We start from the raw sequence: 18,738 nt of genomic DNA on the forward strand, positions 1-18,738 counted from the left end.
GTCTCTCGCTCCTTAACCAAGGTCTTGGGTTCGAGCCTTTGGTATGGAAAAAATCACAGTTGGGAGGGATGTTGCCCTTTGAGGTACTCATGCAAACTCCCGTGGGAGATTAATCCACTCGTCGAAAACGGTGGGAACTCCTCATAGTCGGACCAAAAAAAAAATATTATAGAAGTTATAATAGTGTCTGATGAGGTAGTTAGATGAACATACTTGTATTTGTTGACACCTTACTAGTTGTCGAATCATTTTAGATTTTTAGGTATGTGTTGTTAATTTTTATGTTGGGGTTGGAATTTGAGCAAATATTTTTGTTACTTGTTTCTTGTCGCTTTCTTATTTTAGAAGTGCTCTGACTATGTAGTTTAGGTTAGAGTTAGGCATTTATGTCGCTTAAGTGAGATCTCGAGTTCGAGTCTCACCATATGCAGAAACTCTTGCTAGGAGACTCACTCACCAAAATCAATTGTGCAATCTAAGGTGAACTCGAATGTAATCGGAGCAAAACTTCAGTAAATCAAGTCGGCAACCAAAAAAAACTAGAAGTGAAAAAGGAAGGTGAGGGAATTGTTTTATGTATTTGTGATGTAAACTTGCCTAAACAAGTGGTATGTCCAGTCATTTTAGAAAGAGAAATTTATGAATATGATTGTTAAATGTTACATAAAAGTAAAATAGATATTTTATTGATAAACGTAATACCCTTTAATTGGCATGTCGGGAGAGATCTTAGGTTGACCTCATTTTTTTTATTTAAGCTAAAATTAATACAGTGATTGTAACTTGTAAGATGTAGTATTAGCACCAAAAAGAATTATAAATAGATGTAATGCTCTTTTAATTGGCATGTCGGCAGAGGTATTACTAGGTTTTTTTCACCAGTGTTCTATAGCTGAATTCAATTCATCAATGTTAAGTTGTAAAAATCTATTATAGAATACAAAATCTAACATAATAACATATGAAATTGAATTAAATAAACTCCTTTCTACAAAACCAAAATAATTGATGAAATTGACACTTCTATATATTTGTTGTTATTTCATTATATAACTTCGTAAGGGGATTAATCGATTTATTATAATTTCAATATTGATTTAAATGGTTGTAAATTAAGAATTAACATATGTTGCAAACCGTGTATAGGTATTAACCAACAAAAATTATTAAAAGAGACGATCTAATTTTAATATAAAAGTAAATCTAATAACTAAATGGATTAAACTAGTCACTAAAAGAAATTAACCTAGTCATTATTGGGCTAAATCTCTTTTTAATATTGAATTTACCATTGCTTAATTTTAATATAAAAGTAAGCAATTTCTTACAAGACAAAAAAGTAATTTTGTAGTAGACCCAATATGTAGTAGAACAACAAACAATATAGACTTCAAACTCTCACGAGAAGAAATAACAACCTTTATTTATTTTTTTAAACATTGGTAAGAAGAATTCCTCTGGACTGAGCTCGCACAAAATCCCCACCCAGAGCCCCATTACAAGCCAGACGTGACAGCCCTCGCACAGGACCTCCACATTCCTACCAACTAGTAAATAATTGACAGATAATATGAGATGAAGTATTCGAGTAAATATTCAACACTAAAATTATGTAAAGGAAGATAGAAGACTATATTACCAGTATAAGTTTGGTACTTGGTAGCAGATTCCTACCAACCATCACTCTCATTTGTCATTGTTCTTGTTTTAGGGATCAATTAATCAAAGACTGAGAGTTAGTTGCATTTGTTCCTTTAGTGTATGATAGTATATTGATTTTTCCAGCTTCATTATTGTTTACTTCGTTAATCAATCTATGTACTAATACTTTACAAGAGATATTCTCATTACATACATTCAATGGCATAAACAGACGTTTGCTTATCTAAAACAAACACCAGTAACCAAACTACAAAAATGATAGAAGAATGAAATAAACCCAATTATGCCGTTGATCAAACCATATGTCCATCGTACCTTCTGCATTCCTTCAACATCATGATTCATGTGGAGTAATTTGTTCAATACTACTCACCTAATGTTGATGAAGCTTCAACGATGCGATTCTTTGTGTTATAATGTATGGTACGTTTATTGGTACCTTTGGCATGTAAAATTTCATGTTCATGCTTCCGTTCTTGGTTAATCTTAGCTTACTCAATTTTATGTGTCGCGCTTCTCTCTCTCTCTTGCATCTCAGCAGTATGGAGGATCAGTGAATGCCCAATCAAACACCTGCTCATACAGAGCAGCAGCACTGTCCCATGTGAAATCCTGTTGCATGCCTCTCTTCATCAACCCTACCCATGACGGCTTGTATTCCCGGTATGTTTTCATAGCATTTCTCAGACCCTGCCAGGGGACATGCACATAAAAGTAAATTGACTTGAGAATCAAGGATGAAAAGAACAGAATTTATGCAAAATCTGAATAATATGAGGCACAATCATCCATAATCACTGTGCCACCTATATACGGGAATCTATTGTTTTACTGAAAATTAGAACGAAGAAAAAGAACGAGATTTGAAGTAACTATAGAAAAACCAGAGAATGCGATCAAAAGAATAAAACTCACCGTCAACATACTCTCCTTTGCCAATGGAGAAAATGCCCACCTACAAATTATATGCAGCAGAATATGCAAAAAGAAGTTAGTTCTTTTAACCAAAAAAAGAAAAGAAAAAAGGGAGAGATCAAAAGGCAATCTATTGAGGTCGCATTCCTCAAGATATACATACCCAGTTCCAGTACCACTTCCATCGGGTCCAACTGCGTATGGATTGTAAGTTTCAACAGTATCCTGTAACGCATTACATGATGTTAGTAACTGACAGTCTGTTAAAGAGTAGAAAACTTGAAAAGGCTTTGCTTAAAACTCACTCGAAGTCCTCCCGTGGCGTGAACTACTGGTATAGTTCCATATCTCATAGCATACAGCTGGTTTAGTCCACACGGTTCAAATCTTGATGGCATCAAGAGGATATCACAACTGTGTCATAGGACTCTTGTTAGAAAGCGCAAGGATCACTTTTAAAACGTCTATTAAAGCTGAGATTTTAATTCATTTTACCCTGCAGTTATCCGATGTGAAATTGGCACACTAAATCCAACCCAGCCACGGAATTTGTCTTTGTATATAATCTCTGCTGCTCTCATCCAACTCTCATACCTGGAGTCACCTGACCCTAGCATAACCTGGTGCAATTTGTCTAATGATAATTAACATTTGTCGCAAACATGCAGCAGAATAACCAGCACACCCTAAAAAAATAAATCCCAAAAGCATAATAGGACAAATGGCTCGGGGGGGAGGGGAGGAGGAGGGGTTGCTTCTAATAGGTTTAAATCAAGATTCAGTTACTCCATCCATCCCTATATAATAGGCCACAATTTTTATTCAAAAATAGGTCACTTTCTATATTAAACTATAAAGTTTGTCATTCCACCCTTACTGATACCATTAGATAAGAATTGTATGAACCACAAGCTTGTGATTCCACCCTTAATGATACCATTAGATAAGAATTGTATGAAGCACAAGCTTGTGACATGGTTGAAACATAAATGATCTGAATGGTGAAGATTATGTAAGGAAAATTTCAGTTCTTAAAAGGGACCTCAAATCAAGATATGGTCAATTCTTTAAGGATTAAGATTCGAGGTAGAGAAGCAGGCTCAGCAGATGCGCTTCTGCCGGGGTAAGTTTATATACATATAACCTCTTTAGATGTTATTTCGGAAGGTAACCCCTCCTCTTTTCCACCTTCTCAGAACAAGGAATGTAGTCATTAAACTATACTTACAAATTGTAAATCATCTCCCATAAGCTCTGGCATTGCTTCCTGAATTATATCGATACCTTTCTGGTAGTCCAGCCTCCCAATAAAACCAATCTAAAAAAAACCCAGGTTAGTTCATGTAAGATTGCAATACGTTGAACAGTAATGTAGAATTGGAATTCGTTATCGCACCAATGGGCAATCAGGCTTGAGAGGAAGACCAAGCTCCTTCTGTAGAGCGGCCTTGCATTGAGCCTGAAAATTTCATCCAATTAACCAATTAGCATCGATAGATGATATACAGCTTCTTTGCCACTATAAGATTTAACATTTCAAAGACTGAAAAATCAGGATACCTTTCCAGAGAGATCATCAATAGAGTAAGAGGCCGCAACATGTGCATCATTGGATGGGTCCCATTCCGAAACATTGATGCCATTTACAATCCCTAATAGCAGAATAACCAATACAAGAATATAAAGCATGAAGAGACGTATTACTATATTAGTACATGAACAGAACTGTCAAACATAGTATAGAAACTATAGAAGTACCATTTAATACAAACTTCCGGCTGGTGAGTAATTCCTGCAAACCATACCCGCCCTCCACAGTTGTTATTTCCCATGAATATCCCTGTAAACATTAATAAACCATTAAACATCGACACAATCATAAGAGTAGTCTCATCATATGCAACTTATAGTTCTTAAGAACATAGCAAGACTGTCAGCGCAAGTGTAAACCTCTGCTGTTCCTATCTCATCAGATCATCTGATAGAATTACTCCCACTTTCAACTTGCATGTCAAGAGAAAACAGGCACTGTAAAATGAATTTGATCATTACCTGGCTAACAGTAAGTATTCTATCAGACGTCACAATGGCACCCTTCAAAATATTGACTGCTTCACCTTTGTCAAGAGCATGTGCTCTTGCCCACTCTGGAAACACCCATTCTAGTGCTCCATACCACTGTGGAGGAAGTCCTAAATTATCGTATGTTACTGCAGGCTCCACACCCTAGAACAAGTAGAAAATAAGTAACATCAGTTTCTATCCAACACAATATATTCCCTCTAAATACCATACATCAAAGCATGATGACATAATTTTCTGCTCTCTCTGAGACTGCATATTTTTTACTTATACTCGTTTGATCAACAAGGCTAATATCTAGCAGCAAATTTTGTTCAAATTGAAAATCTACATCAACTCAGATATTGTGCACAGGAATACCGATTAAGATTCAAGCGTATGTTTAATTAGTTCTTCGTTAAGATGGAAGAGAAGTGGGTGTCTAGAAGATAGACAAATCTGCAAAGGGAGTTCAGCTAGTTGTTAGAAATAAATGTTATTATGTATCTACACATCAAGATAAGTTTATTAATTGTTCATCAAGATTGTAATTGTGCAACTTTTAATCGGATGCCTCCAAAAGAGTAATGGAGGTGTGCAAAGGACTACATGTGGGTAATGCTCAAAGCTAGACTCTAAATAACTGCATTATCTCGTGAGTCCTGAGGCACCAACTTTGCTAAGTGGGGTTTATGGGCTTTATAATCTAAAGTGATTTCTTGCCAAAATTAGAAGGACTCAAGAGCATAACACTAAACAATGTGATAATGGTAGCATATACAAGAGACACCTACTTGATGAGAAAGGTTGTGTATAACAAGTATAGAGCGTGCATCCTTGTAAACTCCATAAGGCCGATATTTAGCTGCAAGAAGTCTATAAAAAAAAACACAATTAATCATTTTTTGTTCATAAATAAAAAATTGACAGGCAAACAAAGGAAAGATAAGATGCCTTAAGAAACACCATTGTGTCTCAACATTGAGATTAATTAGGATCCTTCCAATGCCTAAAACCTATCCAAGATGATGTATATCCGGTAACAATAATCAACTCATCTAGCAACTAAAGGATGTCAGTTATCACAATCACAGAGTAGGCTGCTACAGGTCTTGATTACATAAGAAAGAGCAGCCATATGAATATTCGAAACAGCTTTCAAATGGTTGTTATAAAGAGGGAGAAAACATAACAAAACAAAAGACCATATGTCCAGTCAATGCCTCTTGTGTTTTTCGAGTTCATACTCCACCGATCTACTCAAGAACTGCTGCTTAAAACTTCTATCTAACAATTCCTTCAGGGAATCACTTCCTCTGACAGAGAGTTTGAAAAAATTAAACCAAAGCAGCACACATAGTGTACAATACCCCTTCGCTACTGACAAGATAATTGGTTCACGTCAAGAAAAAAAATGTATAAACTTCATAGAGTCTGCGCAAAAGGAAATGACCATAAAGCACATACACTGGTACAAGGCCCGCATGCCAATCATTTACAAGGAACAAACACTTCTCCCCATAGGTGTACCCTCCTAGTGGAAGGACGAGAGGGGCTTCACATGCTGCATGACAAAGCAAGGTGAACCGGAACTGTCCAAACAAAAATGAAAATTTGTTACTTTTGCCAGCTAGAACAAGTCAAGTTAATCCAGTAGCAGTAACTACCACAACTACTGAAAGTCACAAGGAAACAAAGAGACAATTTATATCCATGAAATGGTTCACCATATACCTGATTGTCACCAAAAGCACCGAAGCTATCACCATATGGATTTCCAGGCCGGTGATATGACGGATGATCGACAAAGACCTATAACATGGAATAAAAAGGTTACTACATCATAAGACATTATAAAAAATCTTTATCTAAGATGAATGATCTCCTTCAAGATCCACAAAAGGCACTATATAAGAGTTGCAGAAGCAATATGTTATTTTCTTACCCAGTCAACTCCATTCTTATACTCGTGGAAAAAGGCAACTTCTTGTGGCCCTCCAAAGCAATTGACCTTAATGCGACAATCGGCATCGAATGCGTCAGCGTAAATTTTATCTGCAGCAGTACCATGTATATATCGAGGGGAAACTACCATTACACGATGCCCACGTTCAGCTAAAGCTATAGGCAAAGAACCACAGACATCTCCTAAACCCCCTGTCTTGGAATATGGTGCTGCCTCGGAAGAAACAAAGACAATACTTAACTTTACTTTTACAAGTTTTTTCTCTTGTCCCTCAACAACAGTTTCTTCTTCGAACTCACTTTCTTTGCCTACTCCTTGTTCAAAGAAGACACTATGAGGTACTTTGGCAAAGGATTTCTCTTCTCCACTGTCAGTTGCTACCCCAATTTGCAACTCATCTTCCTTGACACCATAGTCTTTCTGCATTTCCTGCTGCTGATCTTCTATATCTAGAGAAAGGGCTCCGTGAACATTAGAGTTAATATCATCTGTGCTCACTGTTCAAACAAGATAAGCATATTTTCAGAACATAATTATTAAGTACATCAACTACATGAGAAGATTGAGAAGGGACATCAAGGAAAACAAAGATAATGGATGTATATTAAAGACCTAGGGATTTTATTAGTGATAGCGGCCAGCCAGCCACTATCCCAATAGATTTGTTTGAACAAATCATGCTATATCTCATAGTTTGATCACAGAGAACCAACTGTTTCTTTTTCTTTCTCAAAGCAGGCTGACACAATGAGTCAATGACAGCATCATTGGAGGGGGGGAGGGGAGGAGTCGACACCAGAGACGCCCTATCTAGTACAATAAGATTTCACATCTTACAAGGATAAAAGATTGACCAAAACCTCTATTCGAGATATTGCACCTGACTATAAAAAGATTCTCAGATTCACTAAATTTTGTCATAAACAATTAGACTATGGAACATCAGATCCTTAACATACAGCGGTAGAACCGTACAAGTTTAAGAATTATCAATTCTAGAACAGTTTATCCGAGAAAGTATATACAAAGTTGACTTAAAGAGCTGAAGGAATAATATGCAGTCATCTCTCTATATATATTGCCCCCAACACAATGTAGCAATCAACAAACATAATACCAAAAGCTTGATTAGTTAGCCCACAACCATCACTAGTCTAAACAATCACATGAAAAATTTATCAAGATACTTAAACTGCAAAGTCAAGGCAATGAAATGACACTATGACAGGTTGTGGCCCATGCCACATGATCCTATCACATGATTCAAGTGATAGCCTCTCATTGATCCTAAAATCTAAAGTTTCCCATGTTTTGATATACATTTTTTTACCAAGGCCATTTCTTCTCCAAAGTACAACCAGTTTTACATAAATTGAACTAATCCTGTTAATCACCAAAACTATTGAACTAAGATGGTTCATCAGAGCTAGTAATTGCAAGTGACATCTTTTCACTTTGATTCATAACAGGAAACAGACAATTGCCAGGGAAATACATAGCAATGTCCTTCCACAGAGCTATATAATATAGTAAATTGTATAAAAGTATAACAAAGAAACATTTAAATACTAACTACATAAAAGTACTTTTGTAAACCAACATACAAAAAGTAGATTACGCCACACAAATCCTCCAGCATTCTCAACAGTTCCAAAAATGCAAACTTTTCCTTATAGCAAGCAAAGTATAATTCAAAGAAACCCCCAATATCTTCATCATTTCACATTACATCAATTGAAATTTGCTAAATTAACCCCAAAAAAAATGATGCAATTTACATGCAAAACCCATAAGAAATTACTAAGATTGAGGACTAAGTAACAAAAACAAGAGAATTAAGAAGTGGGTACAAACCAGATTGAGGATATAAGTTAAACCTAACAATGGAGCCAGAAGCATCTGTGACAGGACCAATCAAATGACCCTTTTGCCCTTCATCTAATTCTTGTTTTACAAGAGCAGAAGACCCATCTTGAGAACTTGAAACCCCACCTAAATTATCATCCAAAATTGACTGACATTTCAATGAAAATGTGCATCTTTTACTCCTTTGTCTCCAAAAATAAGCAAAACCCACTTCTTTATTTGTTCTAAACTCTGATGGGTTACTTCCTAAACTAAGTTTAGATCGATGTAAAGTTTTGACATGAAAAGATTGAAGTGATAAAGACTCCATTAATGCAAAAGAAGAAGAAGGTGGTGAAGTTGTAGGGTAGTGTGAAGAATATGAGAGAGAATGAAAATCAATTAACAGAGAGAAAGGAAAGAAAAGAATATAAGTAATTATGTGGCTATGTATGTATGTGCAAGTTAATAATAATCCTAGTATAGTATAGTATAGTAGTATATGCGATTAATGAATCTTTTTGTCCCTTTTCTAGTTTTCTAGAGAGTGTAGTATTTGTTTAAAAGGTCAGATATTTAAGGACGGATCTTGTGGAGCACCATGACTGTGTGTGAACTGTAACCTGACCGACTTGGGATGGTGAATGGCACTGATTTCTATAATCTTCTCCAATCGTTTTCTCTTGTTTTTGCATGGTCGACAAACTTTTAGTGCTCGTTTGGTTGAACATAGTGTCAGACGTCGTTTTTTAAGATCAGCTTCAACAGTAGTTATTAGGTTCCAGCTTGCAATTTACCAATAGTTGGAGCTAGTAGCTTTGTTGTTGGAGAGTAGTTGGAGGCTGGAGCTAGTAGCTTTGTTGTTGGAGAGAAAACAAGTTTGTTACTTTGGGAAGCCAAGTAGCTCCATAAAGCTACTTGCTTTGTCAATTTTTTGTGGGCCTCACTTTCACTTTTCTCTTTCATATTTTACTTTCCAATGCACAAAAACTACAAGTGGTTATAGTTTTATAATGGAAGAGGTTGTAACTTGAGAATGTAGTAGTTTGAAAATCTGATGTGGCACACAAAACTACGAGTGGTTGTACCTTGTCATTGTAGTTGCTCTAATTATTTTGTGTTAGTTTTCTTAATTTAATTCATTTTAGTGTTGTCAAATTCTATCTTAAAGAATAAAGTTTAAGTCAAATTTCATCCGTTTTAGATACTTGATACAATTTGACTTGTGTAACATAATCTGCTTTATGTAAAATCTACATATAAGTATACATAAGCATGTCGTTTTGATATATATTTTTACGTGGAATCAACTTTTTATAATTACTTATTGCCTCTTTGTTTTTTTATTTTAATATTGGAGCATGTCACAATAAACAAGATAATATATATTGCAAAAAAAATGTCAATGCTGCTAGTAATTTACAACTTCTTAGTTCTTAGAATGGAATGTCGAAGTAAAATGTAGAGGAAGTATATGAAAGCAAATACAGTAAAAGATAATTTATTTCATTGTGGAAGCATATTTATAAAAATGTCTTACGCATTTAAAGAAAAGGGATACTATTTAGTAGAAAGTTTATTTTCGATAAAGTTGCATATCTTAGAATGTGTCAGAATTTGTTAAGTTGATCATATAAGTCTTTCTACGAAGTGTAATTTCCTATGTTTTTGTTTAGTGAACAACACTACATGCCTACGCATCATTCCATTTTTCGTACACTTCTACGTTGCAAATATTTGTATATCAATAAAATACTAACGAGAGAGTGTACTATATTTTTAGTATGATAATTTTGCACATTGGTTTTCATAAATATGATTATTATTGTCTGAAATTATAATTCTAAACATATAACTAACTACGCATGTAATAATCGTTATTAAAATTATACTTTTAAAACATTCAAACATATATTTCTTTAAATAATTACTATATTTGAAAGAACATCTACCATAATCAAATGTTTAACATACAGGATGGTCGGATGCCTCATCACAACAACTCGTCTATTTCAAAGCATATTTTCAAAAGTTCCAATAACTAATTGTTCAATTACAATTCCATATATATACACCATATGCCAAATACATGAGATCCATAACCCTCCAATTCTCTCACACTATTAGCTTTATATGGACTTCCATCACATGCCAAATGATCATTTGATTAATTTATCCTAAAGTTTAAACCAACCCATTTTATTTAATAGATTCTTATATATTAATCTAAATACAAAATAATTATTTTTCTTTGTATGATGATATAATTATGTAATAACAATAATAAAAAGAGTTACGCTCAAGAGTTTTTTTTTTTTTTTGGGTACATGAGTGAAGTTAGGACACCCTTCTCTCAAGAGACAACCCTCACGAATCAAGTAAAATAAAATTTTGAAGATTAGAATCAATGGAGGGATCGATGTCAATTGAGGCAGCAGAACTATCTTAACCTTTTTTTTAATAGGAGATTCGCTACTCGATTGGCAGCAGATAGGATCAAGAGATGTCCTATAGGCTATAATCATATAAGATCATCTTATCTCCAATTATTGTTAAACATTCGATCACTACTACCAGTAGAATCTGGGCTGTATCCCGCAGCCCTTCGATTGTGGGCTCGAGCCCCATTATTGTTTGGGCTTGGAGTATGAGTATATTGATAATGATGAACTGACCCACCACCAGAGCTAGAAGAGGCCCCATCACTGGGCCCTATAGGAGATCTTTTAGCTGGGGAAGGATGGTTCCAAGGGGACAAAGATTGGGCCCGTGATTTTGATGGACCTTGGGCTCGAACCTTAGCTTTTGCAGATTGAGTTGGGGCCATATAGCTTGGAACTCCATCAAAACTGGACTGTCTACCCTCCCTACTTGGCCTGTTTGTATGAGAGAAAAACAATTATAAGAAGAGAATAAATTATGAATGTAATGGGTTTCTCAAATACTTTTAGCAGATTGAAATCATAAATTTTGCCAAAGCAGTTGCAAAATGTTTAACCAATATACTCCATCTTATCTTTATTAATCTACCCGTATTTCTTTTAGGGATTTCCCTTATTAGTTTACACATCTCTTTTATTTTTCTTTTTGGAATGGACCACTAACTTTTCATCACACATAGATTCAACTTTAATATAAAATAATAGTTTATCTTTCTTTCTATTTCTCCTAAAACTCTGTGCAAAAGAAATGGGTAAACTAATAAAAACCGGAGAGGAGTAGGTTATAATTCTCTAATAAATTTCACTTTTTCTTGTGATATATGCGATAGATAAGGGTGAGGAAAGGGAGGTTTTTCGATTTTAAGGATAGATGATTCTCTAGCTGAAAAGTGGTTTCTTTTCACCTAAGTTTATCAAATTTGAATTTATTAGATATATATACAAATCAACCTTAATCTAATTGCTTAATGCTTATACGTGAGGTGAAGTTCACACATTCATAGTGCTTTGCTCTTTCTAAGAAAACATAATGTAGGTTATATGTACTAAAGTCAAAAAATAATGACTTCATCAACTGATCAATATTCTATCAATTTGCATCATTAATCATTACCATAATTCACTTGTTTTACGTAATCAACATATTTGAGCTAACCACAACCTTTTTATGTTGAGTTTAAGTAACTCTTGACTAGCTAGGTTAAACTCATTATCACCCCTAAACGAAACTACTCTCGACATTAACAAACTACTCGATTCTCTCGTGTGTCATCTATTAGGTCTGAGACCGGAGAGGGGAAAAAACTTAATCTACCTAGTAAGCATGATTTAGAAAAAAGTTACCTATGCATGACATTCGTATGGTCCCTATGATGATGAGGTGGTTCAACCATGTCCATTTCAACAGTCCTCTCTGATACATCATCAGTGCTAGTGGCTGTCATATATGTGCTTTCATTTGGTCCTGATTTCATCTTACTGACTTGTAATGGTTTTTGAGAGGCCATCCATCGCTCCAACCAATTCCAACCCCATTGAGGCTTGTCCATTGCATTAGCATAAGCAGAGAACATTGCATCATTCATTGGAGAAGTTGATTGCATTAAATAGTGTTGTTGTTGTTGCTGTTGTTGCTGCCATATGAGAAAATTATATAGATAATTAGATTCTTTTAGTTTGTTCTTTACAAGAATTCTAATTCAAATTAGTAGAATGTATAGACGACAAGTACAATATTGTCATACTTCCTCCGTTCTAAAATAAGTAAAACATTTATTTTTACTCGCTACACTTCGAATTCCACGCTTGCTGATACACTATTTTGACTATTAATATCTGTAATTGTGTATTAGAGTAAAGTATAAAAAATTGATTTTACGAAAATATATATTGAGATGAATCCAACGACATAATACACTATAACATCTGATTTTATATAATACTTCCTCCGTTTCTAAATAAGTGCAACACTTTTTGTTTTCACGTTTTATTATTTTAACCATTAATATCTTCAATTATCAATAAGTAAAAATTATAAAAAGTTGATATTAAAAAAATTCACATTCAGACGAATCTAACAAGATCCCACATGATTATGTTTTTCCTAAAATGTTAATCACCAAAACTAATTAAAGTATAAACTGTGAATATTAAACACTATGCAAATGTTGCACTTATTTAGAAACGGAGGAAGTAGTAATAATGCATGGTCAAATAGATGAATAGTGGAATTTTCAAAGTGTAGCGAGTAATTTGAAATGGGAGAAGTATTAAACTTTCATATAAAAGCGAAAAGTGTTTCACTTATTTCAGAATCGAAGAAGTATGAGATACGAGATCATATTTAGAGGCGATTGCTGAAAACCTTGTATAGCGCGTAAAATTAATAATTAACCAACCTGGTAATTATAAGCATAAGCAAGAGCTCGTTCTCTTCTCAAGGCAGCGTCATGCTTCTTTAAAGAACTCTCTTTGATATGTTCAAAACTATGGTGTCTTCCATCCCACACATCAACATTACTACTACTGCTATAATTAATCTTTGTTGGGCTCTTAATTGCTGTGATTAGCTCATCTTGTAAAGTTGTCCTATAATGTTTGCCTCTTTTATCATCATAATCATAATTAGTTTCATGATTAACAACATGATTATCTTGACGATTTTTATGGGCCAAATGAATCCTCCGGGCTCGAACTCGGGCCTGGACTCGTACTAGAGCTTGCATACATCTCATAGTCATTTGGGCCTGCTTCCTTACATTGTGGCCCCTTACTAATGCTTGTAATCTCACCAACCCTTTTAAAGCACGCAAAGCCCTTCGAGCCTTCAAAAACAAATTAATGAACATGTGAATAATATGATTGTTCCATCATAATCAAGCATTTTCTTACCTAATTCATACCAAAGTATATATAATATGGTGCTTTATATAAGAAGGATTCGTCTTACCTAGTATTAATGTCACGTGAATGTAGTGAAAGATAAGGTTTGGAAACAAAATAAAATAGTGAAGCATCAAATAATGAAAGTTGAATTTACACTTTATACTATTTTAACTAGTAGTATTTTGATCCGAGCGATGTCTCGGGTCAGTTACAATTATCAAATATATTATTATTCATAATTGAATTTATTAGCTTTTCGTACTTTTTCAATAATGTTATTACCTTATTAAAAGTATTAGAGATCAAAAGGCAAAAAACTTAAAAAAAATTTTTTGTTTTATATAATTATAAGGCTTTATTATGTTTTACTTTGAGACATTAAACATTAAGATTGTGATAGATTGGTAGATAAACTCTTGCCTTTCATTTCAAAGGTCATGAGTTCGAATCCTAGCAGCTACAAAAATTTATTAATATTTTTAATGACATCATAAACATGAGACATATACGTTGAAGAGTGCCACGTGGCACCGTTCCTTTGATGGAAACAAAGCCTTTTAATATATTTGTATGGACTAGCCATCTTACACACAAAAAGAAAATCAAAATTGCAATATGTAATATTAAAACACTTCATCTTTTTTAGAAGAATGCAACACTTTAATTATTATACTTGTCAATTCACAACGTTAATAGATAAAATTTATAAGTACTTCACATTTAGATTGAGACAAATACAACAATATTTTATCATTTATTTTTATAGATCAATAAAATATGTGATCAAAAGTTATTAGTATATAAAAAGTATAAAAGTCTATGGTGCTGCAGTCATTTAAAAGAAAAGAAAGTTCTCAGATATCAAAATAAATAAATACAGTATTCATGCATTTAGTTGTCCTCAGAAAATTGTAAAATCTTAAATCAAATTTTATTGTAATGGAATGAAAAAAACCATACTTATCATTTTTTATATTTTTTTTCTCAAAGGAGTTATTCTGTTGTTGGGTTCTAAATATAGGTCCAAGTCCACTAGTTGATCTTGCATCCTTCATCTTATAACCAAGTCCTATAAACATACTTAGAAAGAATGAGCTCAAAAGGAGAAAGGTCAATGTCTCGCATGTCAAAAGACCTCTATAAATATTCCACTTGGTAAAAAGTAAAAGTCTATTTGTCTTTATTACTCACAAACACTTAACTTACTACTCCACTTTGCTTACTTGTGTAACCTGTCTAATTTAAGCATAGGAGACGATGTGTCAGGAAAACCTCGAGCTAGTCTTACTTTTTCTTTTTAAATAAAATGAAATCTTTTGAACAAGTGGAGGGAAATTGGAGATCTCACTTTGAAAGAGGTGAGATTCTAACCTTTTTTTACAAAATATGGAAGGAGAGCCTTCAATCAAATAGGTCAACCTTGATTCTTAATTAGTATTTACTTATTTTGTAGGTGAGGTAAAGAAGTAAAGAACCAACAAAAAGGTATGTGGTATGTATAAAAGACACTTACATACTTCACTTACGTCACAAAAATTGAAGTTTCATAATGTTATGCATTAATGTTATGCATTATAAATATAATAAGAGATACGTTAAAAAACTTTGAAGTTACCTACCAAGTATCCTCTATAATGTGATTGTATCAAAGTGGCCGCCCGTTCTTCTCTAGACTGACGCCCATAACCAGCTAACCGGACAACCTTAGCTGCAGCTTGAGCTGCTGCCACAGCTGCCTCGGCAGCCGCTGCCGTGGCCGTAGCAACGGCTATTGCGTGTGTACGATCATCTCTTGACGGGGATGTTGCACCACTCTCGTCATTGGTGAAATCTAGTGAACTTTCAGTTGGGAAATGTTCCACGGACACAACCTCTAGTGCATCATTATTGTTCCATTTTTGGGTACTCTTTTCCTGGAAACAAAATAGTGTGTAAAAGAGGCATAACAATTAATACTATTATAGATTTGTAATTAGTTCATATATCAATATATCATAGATATAATTAAGAGAATAACAAGGTCAATTTATGATGTACCTAGTATAATTGTTAAGGTCACATAAGTAGAAATTTATTATTTTTACCTTTCAATAAGCTATTCTTGTGACTTTCCTAGTACTTTCCTCGATCTTTTTTTTTGGTAACAAACTTGTCTTACAAGTTTTTTAGATAACCTTTTTGTCTTATTCTAACCTTTTTTTGTTAGAATATCATTGCTAATCATTCTCTTATTATTATAAAGGCTATTAGAACAACTTCAATAGTGAGCATTAAGGATTTACCAGATAAAAAAGTTAAGCAATTAGTCCAACCATTGGAGCGAGTAGCTAAAATTTCATTTGGTAGCCAATCTAGTTTAACTGAGCCAATTTACTTGAGCTAAAACTGTGGGCGCATGTGGGAATTTTGGTAAATAATTTCTATATTTTTCTCTAATAAAAAACTATCTTATTTTAAGTGGGACCTTCTCAAGCAACAAGTATATTAACTAATCATTATGAGAGTTTTGACTTAAAGTTAAATTAGTTAGAAAAACCTAGGTGACACTCTAAACCAACTTACATTTTGCTCTACAATTAAAGTTAAAATTTGTTACATAGTTTAATCATAAGTTGTTGTCCTTTACAAAGTCTCACCATATGTAATTTCAATTTTTTTGAAGCGGTTTTAAGTACTTTTGGGGCGATGAATAGAAGTTCAATGCTACTAGATATCCATAAAAATTAAAAAAGGGCGTACTTTACATAGAACCAGTGTTGGTATAATCTTCCCTTTCATAAAAATAAGTGTCATCTTACTTTATGCCTCAAACTTATTAAGTTTCAAAATATAATAATTACACATAATCAAGAGTACACATGACCTCAAAATTATAAGAAACCTAAAATATTTTTTTTAAAAAAATTATTTCATATTTATGGAAATCACCCTTGATTTTCACCTTTGATAAATTTTTCAATAATCAATCTTTAAATTTTCAATTGTACATCTTTAATATCCCAATTTTCCTACATTATTTTTTATAAATTGGAGCCTGATTTTCATAAAACGGAGATCCCAAAATCTTCAAGACGACATGCTGATAATTTTTTTTTTATCATTGTTGGATGATGGGGATACGACATCGTTAACACATGATGATGATCAAGGTTGATGTTGATAGCCCAATCTCCAGAGTTCCATCATGGATTGCAAGTTGTGAAATGGGACCATACAATTACAAGTATCATATGCATTTCAAAGAGAACTCATGGTCCAAATAAATTAGGTTCCCCTTTAGAAAGGGCTCATCAATAGCTACCTAACGACAGTGGTTAGATGAAAAAAGCAACAAGTTACTGTAAAAGCTACATTGTGAATAAGACCAACTTGCCATATAAGTTAAGATTAGGAAAATTAGAACATTATACTCACTTAAACACTAAGGACATTCATCCAATTGGTATGATTTATGTGTCATTTTATGATAGAGTACAATGTTCGTAAGTTTAAGGGTCTTTTCATCATCACCTAAAATTTACTGAACTGAATAATTCTGCTTATCTAACGTGATGCTAATGGATTAAAATTGATGTTTTGTCCAACTAAATCGCGTGAGTTTAACTGATCAAAATTAATTATTGTTGATTCTTTAGTGTCTTTTTCTTTAAATTGGATTTTCATTTATTTAGACTGGTTTTCGCTAATTAAAAGTCAATTTTATTAAATGTTGTTTTATTTTCCTTAGGTAAAGTAAGGAAGGAATAAGGGTAGAAATACAAAAGAAATTTCATCTCTAATCTAATTAAGAATATATAAACGTGCAAGTTTTGGCATATTTTCATATTTAACTAGATTTGATAGCACATATTTCACATCATACAATTAGATTTGATACATATATTCGACATTACACGACGACAAAATTGATGTAAATATTTATACACAAGAAATTTTAACCTAGTTTATCAAACATGTATATATCTAGTAGAAAACTACAAACAAAAATTAATTTCTTAGCATTTAGTAAGCTAAGTGAAATCTTTAAATCTAATAAAATGTGATAAATATTAATGTTGATGAAACAATATTCTTATAATTATATATAAGATTAAAATTTATAATATTGTAGAACATACCTTATTTTTCTCAGAGGAATCATTAGAAGAAGACTTAAAAACCTTCTTCACAGACGAAAACCAACCTCTTCCTTTCTTCCCCATTCTTGCAAGATAGTAAACCTTTATAACAAAGCAAACTTAATCATTTAAAAACCCTAAATAATATTCTTGAATAAACATAAACATATATTTTTTGATCCATATTAACCACGAAGGCAGTACAAAGTACAAATATTCAAACCTATGACCTATCGGACTATCGTTCACAGCACCTCAATCTTAACTACTAGGTCAAGACATCCAAACATAAACATATATAACTATAGTATAAAATGTATAATCATAAAGATCATACCTTGTGATAATATCGTCCAAGACCGTGGGAAACTCCTTTGTGACAATACTCTCAAAGGTAATTATAAAATTTCATTTGATATAAGTATATAGCTTATATTTAGCTATAATAATATTTAGAAGTTGAAAGAAAAAATGTGATTTTGGTAAGTTCGGGAAACAGGGGAGGAGAGAGAAAGAGTAGAAAGAGTAGTGAGGAGGAGTAACTGACGAACCGCGGGATTGCCGTTAAGCATTTATCTCTCTCACGGGATTGCCTTACCTTTTGCTTTTGCACAAAATATATACTAAAGTGGTTGGCATTTTGGCAATAACAAATGAGTTTTTGCCACGTAGGCATTTTTGAGTATTTTTCTGTTAAATAGATTTTATGATCAATTTAAAAAATGGGGATTATTTGGTTTTATTCTCTACATATGACTATATGAGTATATGACGTTTGTGATATTTATTGTATTTTTTGTCATTTTATATTATTGATCTTTGTAAAAGAAAAAAAGTCAACTCT

General features: G+C 33.3%; 2 protein-coding genes across 2 annotated transcripts; both read right to left on the reverse strand.

Moving 5' to 3' along the window:
• Positions 1-1,800: 1,800 nt before the first annotated feature.
• On the reverse strand, positions 1,801-8,960 carry LOC104888235 (starch synthase 1, chloroplastic/amyloplastic). The gene is made up of 15 exons (XM_010673134.4): positions 8,459-8,960; positions 6,584-7,101; positions 6,373-6,450; positions 6,106-6,230; positions 5,433-5,514; positions 4,630-4,803; positions 4,336-4,417; positions 4,138-4,229; positions 3,974-4,036; positions 3,806-3,895; positions 3,073-3,197; positions 2,883-2,991; positions 2,741-2,802; positions 2,578-2,617; positions 1,801-2,352 (listed from the first exon to the last, which is right to left on the reverse strand). Exons 1-15 carry the CDS (start codon positions 8,778-8,780, stop codon positions 2,197-2,199), a joined length of 2,118 nt encoding a protein of 705 aa, XP_010671436.1. The 5' UTR covers positions 8,781-8,960; the 3' UTR covers positions 1,801-2,196.
• Positions 8,961-10,382: 1,422 nt separating this feature from the next.
• LOC104888236 (protein IQ-DOMAIN 21) lies at positions 10,383-18,469 on the reverse strand. The gene is made up of 6 exons (XM_010673135.4): positions 18,232-18,469; positions 17,895-17,996; positions 15,396-15,689; positions 13,290-13,715; positions 12,235-12,524; positions 10,383-11,325 (listed from the first exon to the last, which is right to left on the reverse strand). The coding sequence occupies exons 2-6, from the start codon at positions 17,976-17,978 to the stop codon at positions 10,986-10,988; spliced, it is 1,434 nt and encodes a 477-aa protein (XP_010671437.1). The 5' UTR covers positions 17,979-17,996; positions 18,232-18,469; the 3' UTR covers positions 10,383-10,985.
• Between the last annotated feature and the right edge of the window lie 269 nt (positions 18,470-18,738).

Source organism: Beta vulgaris, chromosome 3, assembly GCF_026745355.1.
Source record: "Beta vulgaris subsp. vulgaris cultivar EL10 chromosome 3, EL10.2, whole genome shotgun sequence".
Classification (NCBI taxonomy): Eukaryota; Viridiplantae; Streptophyta; class Magnoliopsida; order Caryophyllales; family Amaranthaceae; genus Beta; species Beta vulgaris.

Bases quoted from the DNA above. Each gene is read 5' to 3' on its own strand.
- LOC104888235 (XM_010673134.4), bottom strand. From the start codon at position 8,780: ATGGAGTCTTTATCACTTCAATCTTTTCATGTCAAAACTTTACATCGA. The intron at 5,515-6,105 runs GTATGTGCTTTA...TTTTTTTTATAG, and splicing joins CATGCGGGCCTTGTACCAGT to ACTTCTTGCAGCTAAATATC. The intron at 3,198-3,805 runs GTAAGTATAGTT...AAATTGCACCAG, and splicing joins TGGGAGATGATTTACAATTT to GTTATGCTAGGGTCAGGTGA.
- LOC104888236 (XM_010673135.4), bottom strand. From the start codon at position 17,978: ATGGGGAAGAAAGGAAGAGGTTGGTTTTCGTCTGTGAAGAAGGTTTTT. The intron at 15,690-17,894 runs GTATGTTCTACA...TTTTGTTTCCAG, and splicing joins ATTCCTCTGAGAAAAATAAG to GAAAAGAGTACCCAAAAATG. The intron at 12,525-13,289 runs GTTGGTTAATTA...CTCATATGGCAG, and splicing joins CTTATGCTTATAATTACCAG to CAACAACAGCAACAACAACA.